The sequence below is a fragment of the Tigriopus californicus genome, chromosome 5, assembly GCF_007210705.1.
Source record: "Tigriopus californicus strain San Diego chromosome 5, Tcal_SD_v2.1, whole genome shotgun sequence".
Classification (NCBI taxonomy): domain Eukaryota; kingdom Metazoa; phylum Arthropoda; class Copepoda; order Harpacticoida; family Harpacticidae; genus Tigriopus; species Tigriopus californicus.
In genome coordinates this window covers 14,605,456-14,622,746 of record NC_081444.1, presented here as the reverse complement: position 1 = coordinate 14,622,746, position 17,291 = coordinate 14,605,456, and the positions used below count along the sequence as shown (strand labels likewise).

Genomic DNA, 17,291 nt, shown 5'->3' with positions numbered 1-17,291 from the left:
TTTGTCGTAACCATTCTTTAACAACAATAAAAAAATTAATCCCAATGCCGTTCAACAGGGAGCTAAATACGTCTTTTTAGAAGAGACAGTTCCAAAGAACCAGCCCTTTGAAAGGTAGATGGCAATGATTTCACAACTTATAACGTCAAGTTGAAATCGTCTATAACCAAAGGTTACTCACCTTGAAAATGGCTGCCTAAGTATAAACAGACTGAAATTTTCTTTTTCTCAGCAAGTCTGGTTTCAAAATTTCTTTAATGATACAAATTGACATTACGATACGACGTTTTTACGTCTTAACAAAAAGTTATAAAGTTACCCCGAGAGGGGGAAGGAGGCAGTTATTCAAAGCAACCTTCTTTTGGTGTTTAATCGAAATTTCCACAAGAGACGGTATATTTTGGGTATGAAGAAGATATTTCTCACACAAATACAAGTAAGCGTTACTGGTTATGGATTTCAAGCAATTGCCGAATTTTGTAAATTGTCAAGCTAATCTAACTCAATTATTTGAGTGTCAGTTTGAACGCTTGGTTGTTGCTGTTGAAGGATCGGCTGGAAAGAAGCTGAGGAAGAAGATGCTCTTTGGCGCATCAGTGGTAGCCCTGAAGATTGCATTGTTTCACAACCCACAGGCGACATAATGCCCTCGCTTTGTATGGTTTGAGCTAGATTCGAAAGGGGAACAGCTTCTCCTCCAGGATTGCGGAGAGTTGGGATCCTTATGTTAATTATTCCGGGACTAAATGACTGGGCAGATCCCGAAGTGGAACGTATAGAAGGTGAAGTGGTTCCCATCTCTGAAGGGCCCATTATTCGTGGAGCCAACTGGTTTGCTGATGAATCTGCCACGGGTTTCCTCTTTTTTGGGCTCTCATCGCTGTTTAAGAACTCCTTAATCCAAGGCCTTTTGGCCATAGGAGCCTTTCGAGCCTTAGGGGAAAACCTGATTGGAAAAGTGAAAGCTATTTCTATTTCCAAATGATGTGATGTATTTCAACTTACTTATAGTTTGGATGTTGAAGTTGGTGCAGGCTTTTAAGATGCTCAGATTCTTTATAATATTCACTTTTTTGCTCCGCTGAAAGTGACTTCCACTCGTCAGCCAAGAGTTTGGAAACGGTTGCTCCATCATATCTAAATCAGTTGATAGTGCCAATAATACATGCCCCTGACAATTGTCAATCTCATGAACTCACCCATTTGCAATCAAGTTCTTTCGGTGATCCTTGGCCCACAACATGAATGCATTCATGGGCCGAGAAATCTTTCCCTTTTTTAAGGTTTGCAGCCCCGTGACGTCGGAGTAAGGAGTAGCACCCATGGAGTTAGGCTCGAGACCGTTAAGCCAAGCCATATCACTTTGGCTCTAAAATATAAAATACAGATTAAGCTATAAGGAGTTCAATCCCCATCAAACGGATATTGAACGCATGGGGAATAAAATCGCAGCGGATGAAGAAGCTCTTAAGAAAGAGTAAAAATGCCTCAAAGAGGTAAATCTCTAATGTGCTTAAATCCGAGTCAAACACCTCTGAGAAAAAGGGTATGTAAACAGAAAGACAAAGATGCAATCAAGGCATCTCAGGGTTGCAGTTTTCCTACACCCTGACAGATATTTTTTGTTGGTAGTTCAATCATATCTTCAAGGGCAAAACGTGAACAAGGTAAAGTTTTTTCAACTGAGGGAGTCGTCTGTCTTCGTAAAGTTCTAGATTATTCCGCTTAGTTTCATATTCAATTTGTCTCGCTTCAAATTTGCCGTGTCTTTTCGAGCTTCTTTAGAGGTGCTCGTTGGCAGATGAAGCTGGAAGCTTCACATCAAGAGTAACTATGAATTGTTAACATATTCATTTTTCCTAAGATACCCTCCCTATCTCCTTCCGAGGAATTTAAGGTGGTCTATGGTTAGCCAATGTCGCTCAACATTGACCGGTTGAAAGTTTGGCTTTGTATTGGGCATTGGCAACGAACGGAAATAGGATCCGATGATAGAATTTGATGTGAAAACCATACTTTAAAAGATCGAATTTGACATAATCCCAGTGAGAAAGGCTTTATGCATGGTATTAAGTCAAGACCAAAGAAAAATGTGTTTTTTAATGCAAGTGGATCAAGGACTCCAATTCTATTGCAAACAAGAGCACCAATGGAAAAAGTGGGCTAATATAAGTGTCAGGGTGTGTATGTACCGTATATAAATTACCTATTTTTATTTATTCATTTTCTATCTTAGTGCAAAAGCACACTTTTTATCACCTCCATAATTGTCTGATGCTAAAACTCTAGAATATTTACCACATAAATAAGGAACTTTACATACATTTCCAGTAACGTACAATGGTTCAAAAACTTATCGAAATAAACATTAAACTATTTTCTAAAAAACATTACACCATATGTGATCTTTGTTCCAAGTATTACCAATCGTTAAGCCCAAGCCAACTATATTCATAGCTTCGGAGTACTTTTCCATAACGAAAACAATATGGTTTCTTACCTTGGCAGAATATGCCAGCTGTGGGATGGGAGGGGTTGTCTCTTTCACTTTCATGTAATCGATGGAAGTTGTTGGGGAGTGTCCCTGATCGATTGTAGAGCCTTTGGCATTTTTCTTGACATTGGAATCCTTATCATCTAGGTCTAGTTGTCGTATGGCGGATTTGACACTCATCAAGACACGTTTCTTCTCCTCTTTTGGTGCACCAATGAGAGCAGTTTTGAGCTTAGTGAAGACATCACGCCTTTCCAACTTCAACTTTGTCTTTGCCTTCTCTAATTCTTTTTCCTCAGCTGTGAGCATCTGTATTTCATCCATAGCTTTGGACAAGATCTGACTTTGAGATAATTGCTTGGTGGGTTTCATTCGACAAGTCTTGATGGCTAGTTCGTAGAAGAGCTTTGACAATTCAGCATGCTCAGATTTAGAGTTGAGCAGGTATGCCACGCCTTGAGATCCACTTGGGTTGATGAATGATGAAACACCCATAAGTTGTTCTTTCTTTCCATTAGGTTTGTTGGCAACCGGTGCATCCATTAACGACGACATTGGCTTAATGGCCAACATAGGTAGGGAACGGGCCACAGGTTTCCTTCTCTTTTTAAGTTCTTCATTCTTCAAATACTCCTTTACCCACAAGGCAGCATTTTCAATGGAACTACAAAACACAAAATGGTTTTCGAAGGTTGGATGTGGGAACGTGACCATGCCAGAGGGGCGTTTCCGACACGTTAGCTTTAAACTTTCAACATGTAACAAGATGATGTCTCCGGCCATGCTTTTTGACGAAGAGTTGTACACTATCTTGCCGAACTGAGAAGTAGGCAAGTTGGCATATGGAACTGTCTTTGCATTGAAGTTAGGGCCGATTGGATCCATTGAAGAATCTTCTTCTAAGGTAACTACCTCAGCCTCACTTCCCTTAGATACCAGCTTAGGGACTGGACCAGACACGGACACGTTCCGCTTCATTTCTCGTTGAACCTTGGTTTCCCCATATATGACAGCTTGATCGCTCATTGATGTGAGAAGCTCGTTGACCACCTGATTGTTTTCCTTTACCAATGCCTTCAAGTGATCCTTTGAGCTCAAAGAGTCAGAAATGACTTGAATGTCATCATCGTCATCTGGAGAGACATTGTCAGTCTTTTTTCTTTGTTGGGCGGGTTTTGTTATTCTCCCTGAAACTTCTTGAATCTCCTCATCATCATCCAGGTCAATCACTTCCTTTGGAGATTCGGATAGCTTTTGGACTGAGAATGGACCAACAAAAACGTGGGTGTCTAATCCTGGTACTGCATACACCCCAAAATGGCTGACTTCTTTTGAGACAGGAATCGGAATTCGAACGGTTGTGGACTCCTTTTTGGCCAGGGCTGCAGCCTGCTTCAAGACTGCTGTCTTCAGGGCTAAAGTTGTGTCAGGAATTTGTATTGAACCCGTATCTTTATCAATGCGAATGATGAACCAGTGTTGAGTGTTTGTTGTTGGGGGTAGTTTGATTTGCATGGTCTGAAGACCTGATCGTTCCAAGGTGATGAGGTTTTTGCCAAGGGCAAGCTTCTGAACCTCACAATCTCCATTAATGTTGGTAGGTATGGCACCTTCAACGGGTGATGATGCGACTTTCTTGTTAGAGCTTGACTCGGCTTCGGCATCAACTTTCCTGTCAATTGTCCCGGAAAATTCCCAAGCCAGTCCATTGTGGGTAAGTATTGCGTATTTGCTCCCTTCGCTTGGAACTGCTGGCCTTAAAATGCCTCTTACTTGTTGTGGGACTCTGATGTAGTGTTCCGGCGACATTTCCTTCAAATTGATGGCATCAATGACATAGGGCGAATCATTAGCTTTTGTGATGAATACAAGGGATCTGGTTACTCTCTCATAAAGGTAGAGCTTTATGGTAGCTTGATTAAATTCTTCCTTTAGCGTGCTCCACTTGACGTATTGAATGGCTCCTTTAGGTCGAGCTTCCAGATGTACACGATCAGAGTATTTCATATTTTCTGGTAGATTTTTACTACTTAATGGACCTAGGAGGTCCATTTTGGGCACCTTCTGCACAACTACTTTATGGGTGAGCTTGAGTCCATCACTTGGGGTAATTTGATAACCAAATGTTCTGGCCGAATGATCGCGAAGGTCATGTTGATGCGGATTGTTCTCCGAAAAGGTTTCCAGTTCCTCATTCAAAAGTATAGACTTTTGTTTTGGACCCTTGGGTTTGCTCACCATCTTTCTTACATTGACATCAGGTCCGTAATCTAGTGGGTCCTTATACTTTCCACATGGACAATTGTAATGACAATGAATCATACACCAATGCTTTACACTTGAGGGCAAAGAAAGCCTGGGTAGAAGAACAGTACAAGCCTGGATGGTTTCATTTTCCAAGTGCTCTTGAACTGTGCGAATAGCATCCTTATTTAGGACACTATAAACTCGAATATCAGGATCCTTCTCCACATGGATCAAATTCTTCCCACAATGGTCACTCAGAACTGTTTCCGCATCTTGATAACGAGATGGGATCTTTCGTTCCCTTTTGGTCCTTCCCGAACTTCCAAGTAGGACCACATCCTTGCCGCTGGAAATGACGGTATTATGAAACTTCCGCTCTTCAGCAGCCAAATGGCGTTGAGAGTTTGTCCGGAGGTTGGCAGCTCCTGCAGGAGAGATTCCGACTTTTTTGGAAGATGCATATGTGGCTGTGTCTTCGCTACATGTGCATCGAAACATACACTCCACTTTTCCACAATGTGAAGGCGGAATGGCTTTTCCAGAGATACAATCGCATATGCATCCAAATCGACACCAGAGCTTGTCACAATCTACTCTAATGCACACTTGGTCAGCTTGGTCAAACTCGTAGAAGTTAACACCTAGCGTCTTTAGGGCTCTCTTAACTTTGGTGAGTCGAGTCTTAGTCTTTTTCTCTCCGTTTTTGCTTGGAGTTCCCGATGGAGTTTGTGAACCTGACGTTGGCGTTTGGGAGCAGGTCTGGACGGTTTCCTCCTTTTCTTTGCAATAGCAGTTCTCGACATCACAGGCCTCGAACCCTGCAATTGGATTTTTCTTTCGCTCCTCAAATGCTCTTTTAAAAGCCTCACTAACAATAGCTTTGGTTTCGATGTCCAAGGGATTACTGCGAGGTATGGGAGGGTTGTCTTTCCATTGTAGATGGACAGGGCCTCGATTAGGGTCTTCATTCTCGTCGTCTTCTTCACTGAAATCAGATTGTTCTTGAGGTTTCACCGCACTCTCAGATGTTTTTTCGGCTGGTTGATTTTCCGTGATACATTGAGGTGAATTGGGGTTTGATTCCTCCGTTTTTACAACGGGATCTTGCTTGATGTCTGGTTTACGCTCCAATTCCATACTAGGATCCCATTTTGAGGGAATTTGGTCCACGGGTGGCTTAACCTCAGGAATATCGGCTGTTTCTTCTCCTTTGCTATCTTCCTCGTCGACAAAGAGCGATTGGTTGGTAATTACTTTTTCGTAAATCTTGTTGATTACATCTCGTCTGGTCATGGCAGCCTTCCGTTCTTCCTCCTCTCTTTGGCGTCTTTTCAGCTCCCGGACATCAATTCTTTCGGATACATCTAGGCTCTTGGAAACATTTGGAAGATCAACCATTGCTTTCAAGGCAAACTCAACATATTCAGAGTCCATGGTGAAGGCCTCTTCAAATCCATCAGATCTCTTCGGCTCCACGGTGGGTACTGAAGTGATGTTGAAATGTGGAGCATTGCCTCTGGAACCTCCTATGGCAAGGAGCCTTCCTTTTTCCTTTAGAAATATGCTTGGCTTGCCCAAGCGCACATTTCTACCCTTAAGCAACTTTACATTGGACGACATCACCGTGGTGGCATCTTTACACAAACTGGATAGAGGAACCAATCCACTTCGACGGGTGATGAAAACCACACTATCATAGAGCGGTTCGCGGATGTATTTGTCATGTGAAAGGGGTTTCAAGATATCCCGCGCATCCACTTCCTCAAAGTCGACACCGGATGGTTTGGGTTTCATCTTCGTTACGGACTTGTTAAAATTTGACCCTCGCCGCCCTGGGACACCTTTCGATCTAGGAGTCTGCCGCGGGTACATTTTCTCGACAGTAGCCATGCCATATTTTACGATGTCGCGCTCTAATGCCTCTCTCTTTTCTGATAAGGTCTTTGCTTTCTTCAACGGTGGACCCACAATGTTTGCAGTCTTCCGTTTGATTCCTAGTCCGGCCATGACTCCAATGGCCACTGATTCAGAATCAGGTAACGGCATGCCCGTTGTTCGTTCGGAGACATAATCGGCACTTATTGAATGTGGAACTTTATAGCTGATACAAAGTTTCGCATCGTTGTTAAGGAACTCATCCAAAGTGGAACTGGCACAAATAGCCTGAATAGAGTCTTTAGGTTTGGTTTCATGAGACCTGAAAGGTATATTCTTAGTTTTAAGGTAATTAAACACACCAACAGAGGCAACTCATGTGTTTAAGAGACTAAGGGCGGCTTTACACTAGGATGGAAAACCGAGATTGAATCCGGTTTGAGGATTGAACTAAGACTAGTGCTGGGGCGAGTTTTTGGTGTATGAATCTTTTTGTTCGACTTGATTACAGTGAAAGTCTGGAGTCCTCTGGTGGACTCAAGTCTTTTGTCGAACTCGCCCCAGCACTTGCCCTTGTTCAATCCTCAAACCGGATTTAATCTCGGTTTTCCATCCTAGTGTAAAGCCGCCCTAAGAGGGCAACAAGAATTGAGCGGCAAATACGGTTTTCCAAAGCCAATTTCAAAGACAAAAAAAGACTTTGGGATGCATTTTTTCAAGTGGTATGAATAAAAAGGACAAATAGAGGGCTTGTCTAGAGGGCTAGTCAGAGAAACGACACTCACGAGGTTTCTGAGATTTTTTTGCCTCCCTCGCGCTGCTTCGCGGCTGCCTGGTGCGTGCGATGGGGATCGGCTTTGAACACATTTAGTTACGTGATTCTCATAATGAAGTTCCGAATTCAGGGAGCCAGTGAGTTGATGGCTAGTTTGTCTGCTTTGGTTGAAACTGCGTAACGCAAGAGAAGTCGATCAGCCCGAAACCCTTCTACCAAAATGTGTTCAAAGCAAAGTCTCAAGTGACTTGGTTGGAGTGACTTTTCTCTGACAAGTCTTCTACTAGCCCTCTAGGGACAATGGAGAGACAGGATAAACGTTGATTTTGCGTCAGCATTTTACTACTGACAGCACAACTGTGTTATGTTTAACTTGTTGAACAGCTTAATAATCTGGTATTTCAATGAACTTTCAACATTGCGTCTCTCAGCTTTCAAAAGCAATCCACTGTTTTTTGATTTCCTGGTTTCCCAGAAGTGGGGAAAATGTTAGTAGAGATGCAAACTGTTTTGCTCAAAGAGAGTATAAAGAGTTTCATTAAAACCTATTGAGGTCTATCCTTTTGTGGTTTAGCCGCCTGCTAAAATTAGTTGCCAGAATAGGCGCTTTTAAGAGGAAATGTCTATACCCTGTTTCAATGTTCAATTGCAATCTTTGTTTGCATCCTGACATTTTTCATGCGATCTTAATTTACAATATTTGTCAATTCGGATTTTTTTGGTCGTTATGTTTTGTCAACAGCCAAATTCACTTTCATTTAGATTAGCGTTTTGAATTGTAGCTCACGATATGTTTACCATACTTTATGGACCTTGCTTTTGAAGTTTAGAGACAAGGTTAGCTCTGAACTGCCTTGCCAACACGGGGGAAAACATCAGTGTCTTTAAAAAGTTCGTATTCACAATGAGTGCTTAGTATTTGATTGAAACCCTAATAAGACATTTGTTTAATACATTCCATTCTTAGGAAACGACAAATTTAACTTCAGACGTGGATAAAGTGTCTCTTTAGTAAGGGAAACTTCGAGTCTCAAGTCTAGTGAACTAGGCTGTTACATTATTTTGGCAGTATTAATTTCCACACTTCATATCAATTCTATGATCTAAATGATGTTTCCATCATCGCTAAATAAAACTAAAAACTAACATAATTAACATCAAATCACGTCACATTCACCACTCATCAATCATGATTAAACCATGTGCGTGTTCTTGAATTTTGTTTGGCAGATCGACACAACAGCCAGACATGTTGAGGTTACAAATGGGACTCCAAATCATTAAACAGCAGCTGCCTTGCAAGCATTTTATCACCACCTACATTCATTTCCTATGTGCTTGTTAACACACACCTTGACGAGTTAGATGGCGCTACATGTATTAGCCGAGGCATCATCTCACAATGTCATAGTAAAGTGGTTAACTGTACACTCTAGGAAGAGTCGAAGTGCCCCTATTGCCTTTGCCCATACCAATCATGTCTTCTAAAGGTATTTAGCAGCGAATGTTTTTTTTACGGTTTAGCCCACTTTTTGACTTTGTTTCATGACAGCCAGGTAACATCGACTCCCATTAGATCTTAGCTAGGCTTGATTGGACTTACTATCAAATAATAAATAGGATCCAAAAAGAATACATCACTGATTATTGCTGAAGCAAGCTAGAAATAATTTTTGCTCTCTTCTTTTTAATTTTCGCCTTTTGAAGCAAAGAAAAAACAAAAAACTTGAAATAGCTGTATAGAGCAAAAGTGTTCACGGAGTGTTCCAGAGACCAAATTTGTCAATCACTAAATTTAGACACTTCATGGAGGAAAAAAAGCATTTTGATTCGTGCCTGGAGTAGAACAGAGTTTTAGAACTAAATTGTCAATTGACACGAAATTGGGTGTTCTTGCCAACCAATATTTGGACTTTGGACAAATAATAGACTTGTATTAATGCCCAATGTGCCAAAAACAGGGAAATTTCCAAAGAAAATTAGTTCTGAGTTTTTTTTGTTTCGTTCCAGTAAGTTAAAATGATGATCCATTCACATTTTCAAGGAGGATATTTCCACTCAAAATGTGTCCATATTCATTTGGTTGCAATGGAGGTCAACTGATCAAAAGAGAAATTATTTTTCCATTAAATCATGCTCAAGATACCAAATGTGATCTAAGACGTTTCACACGTTTTTATCAAAGGTACATAACGAAAAACACCAAATGAGCCATACAATTCAATTGCTTAGCAAAAGTAGTAATTTTGGGACGTCAATCCAACAATCCAAATTTAAAAATTTGTCGCTATTCTGGACAATTAGCATTCGATCCTTTCAGTTTCATTGTTTTAGCCTATCAGGTTTGGACAAGAAATTTAAAGAGCACCAATCTTAGTTACTTCACAATCCCCAATATTTGACAACTTGCCTTTACAATTTTGTTCAGAAGGGCAAACACCCTTTTTTCCTATTGAAACAAGATAAAATATTTTTTCGGACATGATGCAAGTAGTGATGGAATAATGTGTGTTGCATTTGTGCCTACTGGTCTGGTCTGGCCCCAACTTCTGTTTTAAAATTAGAGGCCCCCGCCCCCTGCCCGTAATTTATGTAACAAAAGCTTTTAGATCACTGGATAGACCTCGGGACCAGAAAAAAACCTATTTGATACAAACAGGGCCCCAAACTATTGCAAAATTGGACGATGTGAGGCTAGCTTCATTTGCCAGACAAGGATCCTTCCTCCGCACAAGCAATCACCAATGTCAATCTTAAAGGAAGAAATATCTCAACTAACCAATTGTTCAAACAAGCCGGCAACTTCAATTAAGACAAATTAAAATTTACACGGTTTAGGTTGGCATTGCACATTGTCTACACATTTGCTTAATCAAGCCAGGTCAGCTGTTTGTTTTCCATTCACATCAAAAGGAGAGTATCCTAAAGTGCTTACACTACTAAACTGTTTCAACTGATTTATCTGGTTAGACAACTTATGTTAAGCCGGAAATAATATTGACACCGTCTCCAACACTAGCACGATCAAATGAATCACGAAAAAACAACGTGGTCCAATATATTTACAACAGCACTTACGTATTTTGAGCCGGCTCCTGTTCCTTCACTGCATCCTCCTTGTCAGCCATTTTCTTTGTCCTTTGCGGGAAGTCACTCCTATGGTTTTTTGGCTTTCGCTCGGATCGGAATTTAGGGGCTTTTTCCGCTTCGATTGATCAAGGTGACCAATATATTTTGCGTCTCACGCAACCTTTTCGAATGAACCTTCTTTACCCTTTTTATAGTTCAATAAACCTGACACAAGATTGCTTGACTTTTTCCTTTTTGATATTCAGAAAAATTAATGGAATTGGTAGAAAAACCAGGCGCTGATTTGATGTGCACCGGGAGATTTTCAGAGTCCTTCCTATACTCGAATGTCCTTTAGTGCACTACATTGATAATCAAGGGGCTGCTGTGTCAAATTAGAAATTATTTTAGCAAGGTATGTACTCGAACCGTACGTTTTTGTTGCAGTCTGCTGCTGAAGGTGATATTGAGTATTCTCTTGAAGGGATAGGATCAAACCACGTTACGGGTTGGAGAAAATATAATCTATCACCCTGAATATATCAGACTTGCCAAATCTTTTAACTTAGACCAGTTTTTCACTGCTTTCTTATGTAACTTGCTTCCTCACCAGATGTTTTTTCTCACAATTTTATGTGACCTGGTTACAGAGCATCGGAACAGTGTGTTTGAAACGAGTATATTCTCCATGTTGCAAACGTTCGCTCCCACTAATCTCAGCCCAACCACCCATGCCCCATGCAAATCTAGGTCCCAATCCCAATCGTTTCCAATCTGGCTCCTCATTTCTCCCCAAATAGGGCTATGGGCCACCCCAAGATCGAATTATCCCTTTCTGACCCTTTGCCATTGGACATTTCACCATGGGATTAGGCTTGTGCCCGGCGATCATTGAAAAGAAAGTAAAGATGAGTGATAGGGGTTTCGTTGAGGTTTTCTACTTGAGCTCAACCGGCAAACATTCTGGGCTACCTTCGTTGATCATGGAATTTGGCTTTGAGCCGTATAAAAGTGGACGCTGCGACGCCAATATTCCGATGCGATGGCGGACCAATGACAATAAAATCATAACAAATCCCTGATGGGGCAGGACAGCTTGTGTCACCTTGAGAGGCGTCAAGCTTCCGAATTTTTCGGACACTGGCCTGACCAGTAAGAGGCTCAGTTTCACATATGAAGTATGTCCAAGAATTATGGGCAAGCTGAGCTGAGGCAGGCACAGTATCGTTTGAAGAATTAGGTGAAGATGTCATTGGTTTGGTGGCGAGAAGACCGGATCAGGCAAAGTTGGGAGGTCAAGGGTGTAGGCAGTAGCAAAAAAATGGGATGTTGTTGGTCCGAACAAACTGGCGAAGCATGGAAAAAGGGAGGTCTATGGGACATGCATCTGTTCCTGGCTTTGGTCTTGGCTTCTTGGAATATTGTTGATTTGACGTGCTGCTAGTGCTAAGAATGCTAGGTGAATAATGTCAAACTGACGTGATCAGAATTATGCACTTTCCATGGCATTACGGTTAATATAGAAAAAGGTGGAAGGTTGACGATCTTGATGAAAAACCAAAGCCTTCATCTGGATAGCGTTGAATAGAAGGCTCTTATCATGACAGTGGCCATGGACGACGGCATCGAAAACATTTTAAAATCTCACAGTCGAATCCGCCAAGCGAACTAGGTCGACAAAATACATTGAATGGTCGACTTGCTACTACGAATGTTTGCTCTTGGTCAATGCTTTGTGCTCGGACCACGTGAATCCATTTTGAAAGCCGCGACAGCTGACACTATTCTTCAGTCGCGTTTGAACAGTTCGTCGTTCCTCTTCTGGGCATCACGTTTCCACAGTTTGCACAGTTTCCGCAGTTGGGCTCGGGGCTTGCTTGAACGTTGTGCGTGAGACTTGGCCGTGAAGCATTTAGGGCCGTGATTTGAACCTCCGATCGATCCTACTAGACACCATGTTGGCACGAGGATCCCGCCTGATTTTGGGCGCCCAGCCCAGCTTGAGCTCGGTTTCGAGCCATTGGTTCCACTCCGTAAGGGCCTCAGCCCAAACCCAGGTATGACGAGGATGGCGACAGGCAGGAAGCCTTATCAAGGAATAAAGGCCAAAACAATGGAGGATGGGTCGGGGTTAGAGGGCCAATGTGTGTCTCCACCGAATCAATGGCGGTGCTAGATTTTAAATGTCTGGCCAAATGTTATATAATCGTCCGACCGAGCCTTTTAGGGTGATAAATATCGTGTTAGGTCAAGTTTAATCATGTAGCACCGCCAACTAGATGAACTAGACGAACGAAGAATACCGTCCATGGCCATTGCCACCCGAACTTGTCCGATCAGTGGGAATGAATCCTTAATTCGACTGAATTAGTCCGGATGGAACTGCTGAAGTAATGGCTGGAATCTGAATATTCTTCGAAAGGGGCTTGCATTAAGTTTTTCACTACCGAAAAGATCCAGTATCATGATTAATATTCCCCAATCTCAGGAGCCTAATTGTGAGTAGTAATAACTATTAATCTACATAGATGAGAGCAGCGTGAAAGCCTCTTTCTAACCAAGCACAATGGCTGGAAATACTGGAGTTGAATTCGGAGAAAAGGGATTGTTGAGCCATTATTGGTTGGGCCGATTCGATCAACATTGGGAACCACTCCGACCGTCATTTGATCGTCGGATCAAGAAAAATATACATCATTGACCTACCTCGTTCAGAATCAAATTAGTTTCTGCTCTTTCTGGACTCGACTCCCAATTTAGGACAAATACAATATTTCTACCTAAACGATCCTTCTTCTAGGCCAGACGTAAAAACGTTACCCCTTAACATGTCAATGGCGTATCCAAGGCTTCAGCGATATAATTCATGAACTCAAAGAAAACGAAGCCCCAAGCGTGATCTGGTATTTTCTCATCTCTCATTAGATTCCGAGTTTGGCTGCCGCTCAAAGCTTGTCGTCCAAGTACAATCTGGAAGCCCGCCGAGCCAAATCCTCGGGCGTGACGGGTCATGTCATTGGCATTGACTTGGGCACCACCAACTCGTGCGTGGCTGTTATGGAAGGCAAGCAGGCCAAGGTCATCGAGAACGCCGAGGGAGCCCGTACCACGCCCTCAGTGGTGGCTTTCACGCCAGGTAAATTCCGCCTCAACCCCTGGCCTTATTGGAAACGAGCTATCATGATGACATATTTTTCGTCACCTGAAGTGGCCAGAGACACTCTGGCCGTCAATGTGGATGTTTTTGACTGACAAGCACCTCTTTTTCAGAGCCTGCCGATGCCATTTATGGTGATGGTCTTGGCTCGAACTAATGAATGTGATGCCTCTTTTGTTTCAGAGGGCGAACGATTGGCGGGCATGCCGGCCAAACGTCAGGCCGTGACCAACTCGGCCAACACCTTTTACGCCACGAAACGGTTGATCGGGCGACGATTCGACGACGCCGAGGTCAAGAAAGACATGTAAGTTCCTCAAAGCCCTGGAGTGTGAACGGACGGATATGTTTATTTTCATCAGTCATTGAGCGGCTGAAATATTTCCAAAAGCAATGAGATACGGGTTCAATAAGATTTTCACAAACCTTGTGAAGGTATTGTGGATGATTCTGAGGAAACCAATACGTACCCAGGATATTGTTTACCAAGCCAAAGTTGCCGGCTGTACCGTACATCCGCCGTATTGTGGATGATTCTGAGGAAACCAATACGTACCCAGGATATTGTTTACCAAGCCAAAGTTGCCGGTTTTCTTTGTGACGTTAGGGTACATTTATTCATGAGATGGGTGATTTCATTTTCCATTCAACAGGAAAATGGTGTCCTACAAGATCGTCAAAGCTTCGAACGGAGATGCTTGGCTTTCGAGTACGGACGGGAAGGTGTACTCGCCTAGTCAGATCGGAGCTTTCGTCCTGACCAAAATGAAGGAAACTGCCGATTCCTACTTGGGCACCAATGTCAAGAACGCCGTGGTCACCGTTCCTGCCTACTTCAATGACTCCCAAAGACAAGCCACCAAGGATGCCGGTCAGATCTCGGGCTTGAACGTGCTCCGTGTCATCAACGAGCCCACTGCCGCTGCTTTGGCTTACGGTATGGACAAGTCCGAGGACAAGGTCATTGCCGTGTTCGACTTAGGCGGGGGTACCTTCGACATCTCCATCCTGGAGATCCAGAAGGGCGTGTTCGAGGTCAAGTCCACCAATGGCAACACGTTCTTGGGAGGCGAGGATTTCGACAATGCTCTCTTGCAATATCTCGTGTCAGAGTTCAAGAAGGATCAGGGAATTGACTTGGGCAAGGATGGCATGGCCTTGCAACGCGTCCGAGAGGCTGCCGAAAAAGCCAAGGTCGAACTCTCCTCAGCCCTTCAAACCGACATCAATTTGCCTTATCTGACCATGGACCAATCCGGACCCAAGCACATGAACATGAAGGTGAATCTTCTAAAATTGGCTACATGTGATAGATAGCTGGGCTAGGTTCAGTGAGTGGTCGTCTCTCCCAAAGGCACCTAGAGCTCATTTATCCAGAGATCTTGGGTGTAACCAAGGAGAGGCAGAGCAAAGCTTTCCTTGGACTGCATTGTAAGAAGTTAGAAACAAATCTTTCTGAATTCGAAAACTAGGCCGAGGAAAACATTTCATCAACATCCGCCTGAGACTATCAACACTATATGCTCGATTAAAATCATGTTCTAACTGTTTCCTTCAAATTCCAGCTGTCCCGTTCCAAATTCGAATCCATCGTTCAAGATCTGATCAAGAAAACCATCGAACCGTGCAACAAGGCCATGAAGGACGCCGAGGTGTCCAAGTCCGATATCGGAGATGTCATTTTGGTCGGAGGTATGTCTCGTATGCCCAAGGTCCAGGAGACCTGTCAAACCATCTTTGGCCGCAATCCCTCCAAGGCCGTGAATCCCGACGAAGCCGTGGCCATGGGAGCCGCCATTCAAGGCGGTGTCTTGGCTGGTGACGTGACCGACGTCCTTCTTTTGGACGTTACGCCCCTCTCCTTGGGTATCGAGACTTTGGGCGGGGTGTTCACCAAGCTCATCAACCGAAACACGACCATTCCCACCAAGAAGAGCCAAGTGTTCTCCACGGCTGCCGACGGTCAAACACAAGTCGAGATCAAGGTGTTCCAAGGCGAGCGCGAAATGGCATTGGACAACAAGCTCTTGGGACAATTCCAATTGGTGGGCATTCCACCCGCCCCGCGGGGCGTGCCCCAAGTGGAGGTCACTTTCGATATCGATGCCAATGGGATCGTGAATGTCCACGCCCGAGACAAGGGCACCGGCAAGGAGCAACAGATCGTGATTCAATCCAGTGGCGGCCTGTCCAAGGACGAAATCGAGAACATGGTGCGCGATGCCGAGGCTCATGCTGATGCTGACAAGGTCAAGAAGGAAAGGATTGAGGCTGTGAATCAGGCTGAAGGTATCCTTCACGACACTGAGACCAAGATGGACGAGTATAAGGACCAATTGGATGCGGAAGAGGTCAGCAAGATGAAGGAGAAGATCCAAGAGGTGCGGGATATCTTGGTCAAGAAGGACGAGATGGAGCCCGAGGAGATCAAGAAGTCCGTGAACGACCTCCAACAATCGTCGTTGAAATTATTCGAAATGGCTTACAAGAAGATGTCCAATGAGCGCAATCAAGACTCATCGTCGTCGTCGTCATCGTCCTCAGAGAGCTCATCCTCCACTGAAGGTTCGGAGGAGAAGAAAGATGAAGGAAAGAAAGAGGATAAACAATAAGAATGACAAAGGCCCCCCAAAACCGCCTTTTCTGAACTCTGTGCAAAATTCATTCTTGACTAGAAACCAACGTCCCCTTGTCCTTTTTTCCCCCACAAGCTCATCTGCCTCGAGAGTCTCATTTGACGCATTTGTTTTCGTCCCCGATCTAAACGAGCTTATTCCTTCGTCTCCAAGTGAAAGACACAAGTTTCATTTTCTGTCCGTCAAACACTTGGCCCAAGGAATGTCTGTTCTAGGACCTGCCCCGCTAACCGTCTCTCGTCATTTTTTATGTATGATAAATCATCTTTAGTAGCCAGTTCAATTGTATTGCGTCTGCTAAAAAGTGCTGAAATACAATTTCAAGTCTAAACTCGGCCATAAAACCTCATTCACAATTATCTACACTGGACGGAAAGTCGTTGTTTTGAAATGTGTCCCCTTATACAGCTCATATTGTTGTTGTTGTTGTTGGTAAGGTTTACGGGATTTTAACCGACGCTGGGAATAATTTTACCCCCAAGTCATGTCATGTGTTATAGAAGAGTTGGTCCAGTCACGAATTTGAATTTGTCGCTCAATGATTGAAGGGCACCCACTGTAAAGGCAGTATGAGAATGATAAATGATAGGGACCCAAGGATTGATCCCTGGGGCACCCCCCCCCCAAGCTACGTTTTGGTTGTGCCCCCATAATCCGTCTACCTTGACGTTTTGGGTGCGACCAGTTAAAATTCTCTGAGCCACACCCGAATATTCCCCCTTTTTGCTATGCCAGTTAGATAATTGATCAATAGATCAAGGTCTACTTTGTCTAACGCTTCAGCGAAGACCAGATATACGAAGACCGCTACGCCGTCGCAATGCTGAAGGTGCTAAAATGAGTTCGGAGCCCAAGCTGCTTGTCAGAGGCCAGTTTTTCAAACAGTCGCATCGCTGAGTTAAGGCTTGGACAATACCCAGAATTAGTATTTGCACAGCGCTTTGGCGAGTGTATTTTCATACAGGTTAACGTCCAAGCGCCTAGTTCCCAGTAGTTTAGTCTCTAGTTCCGAGGTAAGAGCTTTAACAAATTGGCCTC

The 17,291-nt window shown here is 43.4% G+C and overlaps 2 protein-coding genes across 2 annotated transcripts; one reads left to right on the top strand and one right to left on the bottom strand.

The window, feature by feature from the left end:
- Positions 1 to 236: 236 nt before the first annotated feature.
- On the bottom strand, positions 237 to 10,612 carry LOC131880492 (uncharacterized). The gene is made up of 5 exons (XM_059227152.1): positions 10,470 to 10,612; positions 2,501 to 6,938; positions 1,200 to 1,369; positions 1,006 to 1,137; positions 237 to 946 (listed from the first exon to the last, which is right to left on the bottom strand). The coding sequence occupies exons 1-5, from the start codon at positions 10,517 to 10,519 to the stop codon at positions 493 to 495; spliced, it is 5,244 nt and encodes a 1,747-aa protein (XP_059083135.1). The 5' UTR covers positions 10,520 to 10,612; the 3' UTR covers positions 237 to 492.
- A 1,621-nt stretch (positions 10,613 to 12,233) lies between these two features.
- Positions 12,234 to 16,584, top strand: LOC131880237 (stress-70 protein, mitochondrial-like). Its single transcript, XM_059226813.1, has 5 exons — positions 12,234 to 12,517; positions 13,386 to 13,596; positions 13,801 to 13,924; positions 14,271 to 14,898; positions 15,183 to 16,584. The coding sequence occupies exons 1-5, from the start codon at positions 12,416 to 12,418 to the stop codon at positions 16,227 to 16,229; spliced, it is 2,112 nt and encodes a 703-aa protein (XP_059082796.1). The 5' UTR covers positions 12,234 to 12,415; the 3' UTR covers positions 16,230 to 16,584.
- The last annotated feature ends 707 nt before the right edge of the window (positions 16,585 to 17,291 follow it).

Bases quoted from the DNA above. Each gene is read 5' to 3' on its own strand.
- LOC131880492 (XM_059227152.1), bottom strand. From the start codon at position 10,519: ATGGCTGACAAGGAGGATGCAGTGAAGGAACAGGAGCCGGCTCAAAAT. The intron at 1,370-2,500 runs GTAAGAAACCAT...TTTATATTTTAG, and splicing joins AGCTGGCATATTCTGCCAAG to AGCCAAAGTGATATGGCTTG. The intron at 947-1,005 runs GTAAGTTGAAAT...TTTTCCAATCAG, and splicing joins CTTCAACATCCAAACTATAA to GTTTTCCCCTAAGGCTCGAA.
- LOC131880237 (XM_059226813.1), top strand. From the start codon at position 12,416: ATGTTGGCACGAGGATCCCGCCTGATTTTGGGCGCCCAGCCCAGCTTG. The intron at 12,518-13,385 runs GTATGACGAGGA...ATCTCTCATTAG, and splicing joins GGGCCTCAGCCCAAACCCAG to ATTCCGAGTTTGGCTGCCGC. The intron at 13,597-13,800 runs GTAAATTCCGCC...CTTTTGTTTCAG, and splicing joins AGTGGTGGCTTTCACGCCAG to AGGGCGAACGATTGGCGGGC.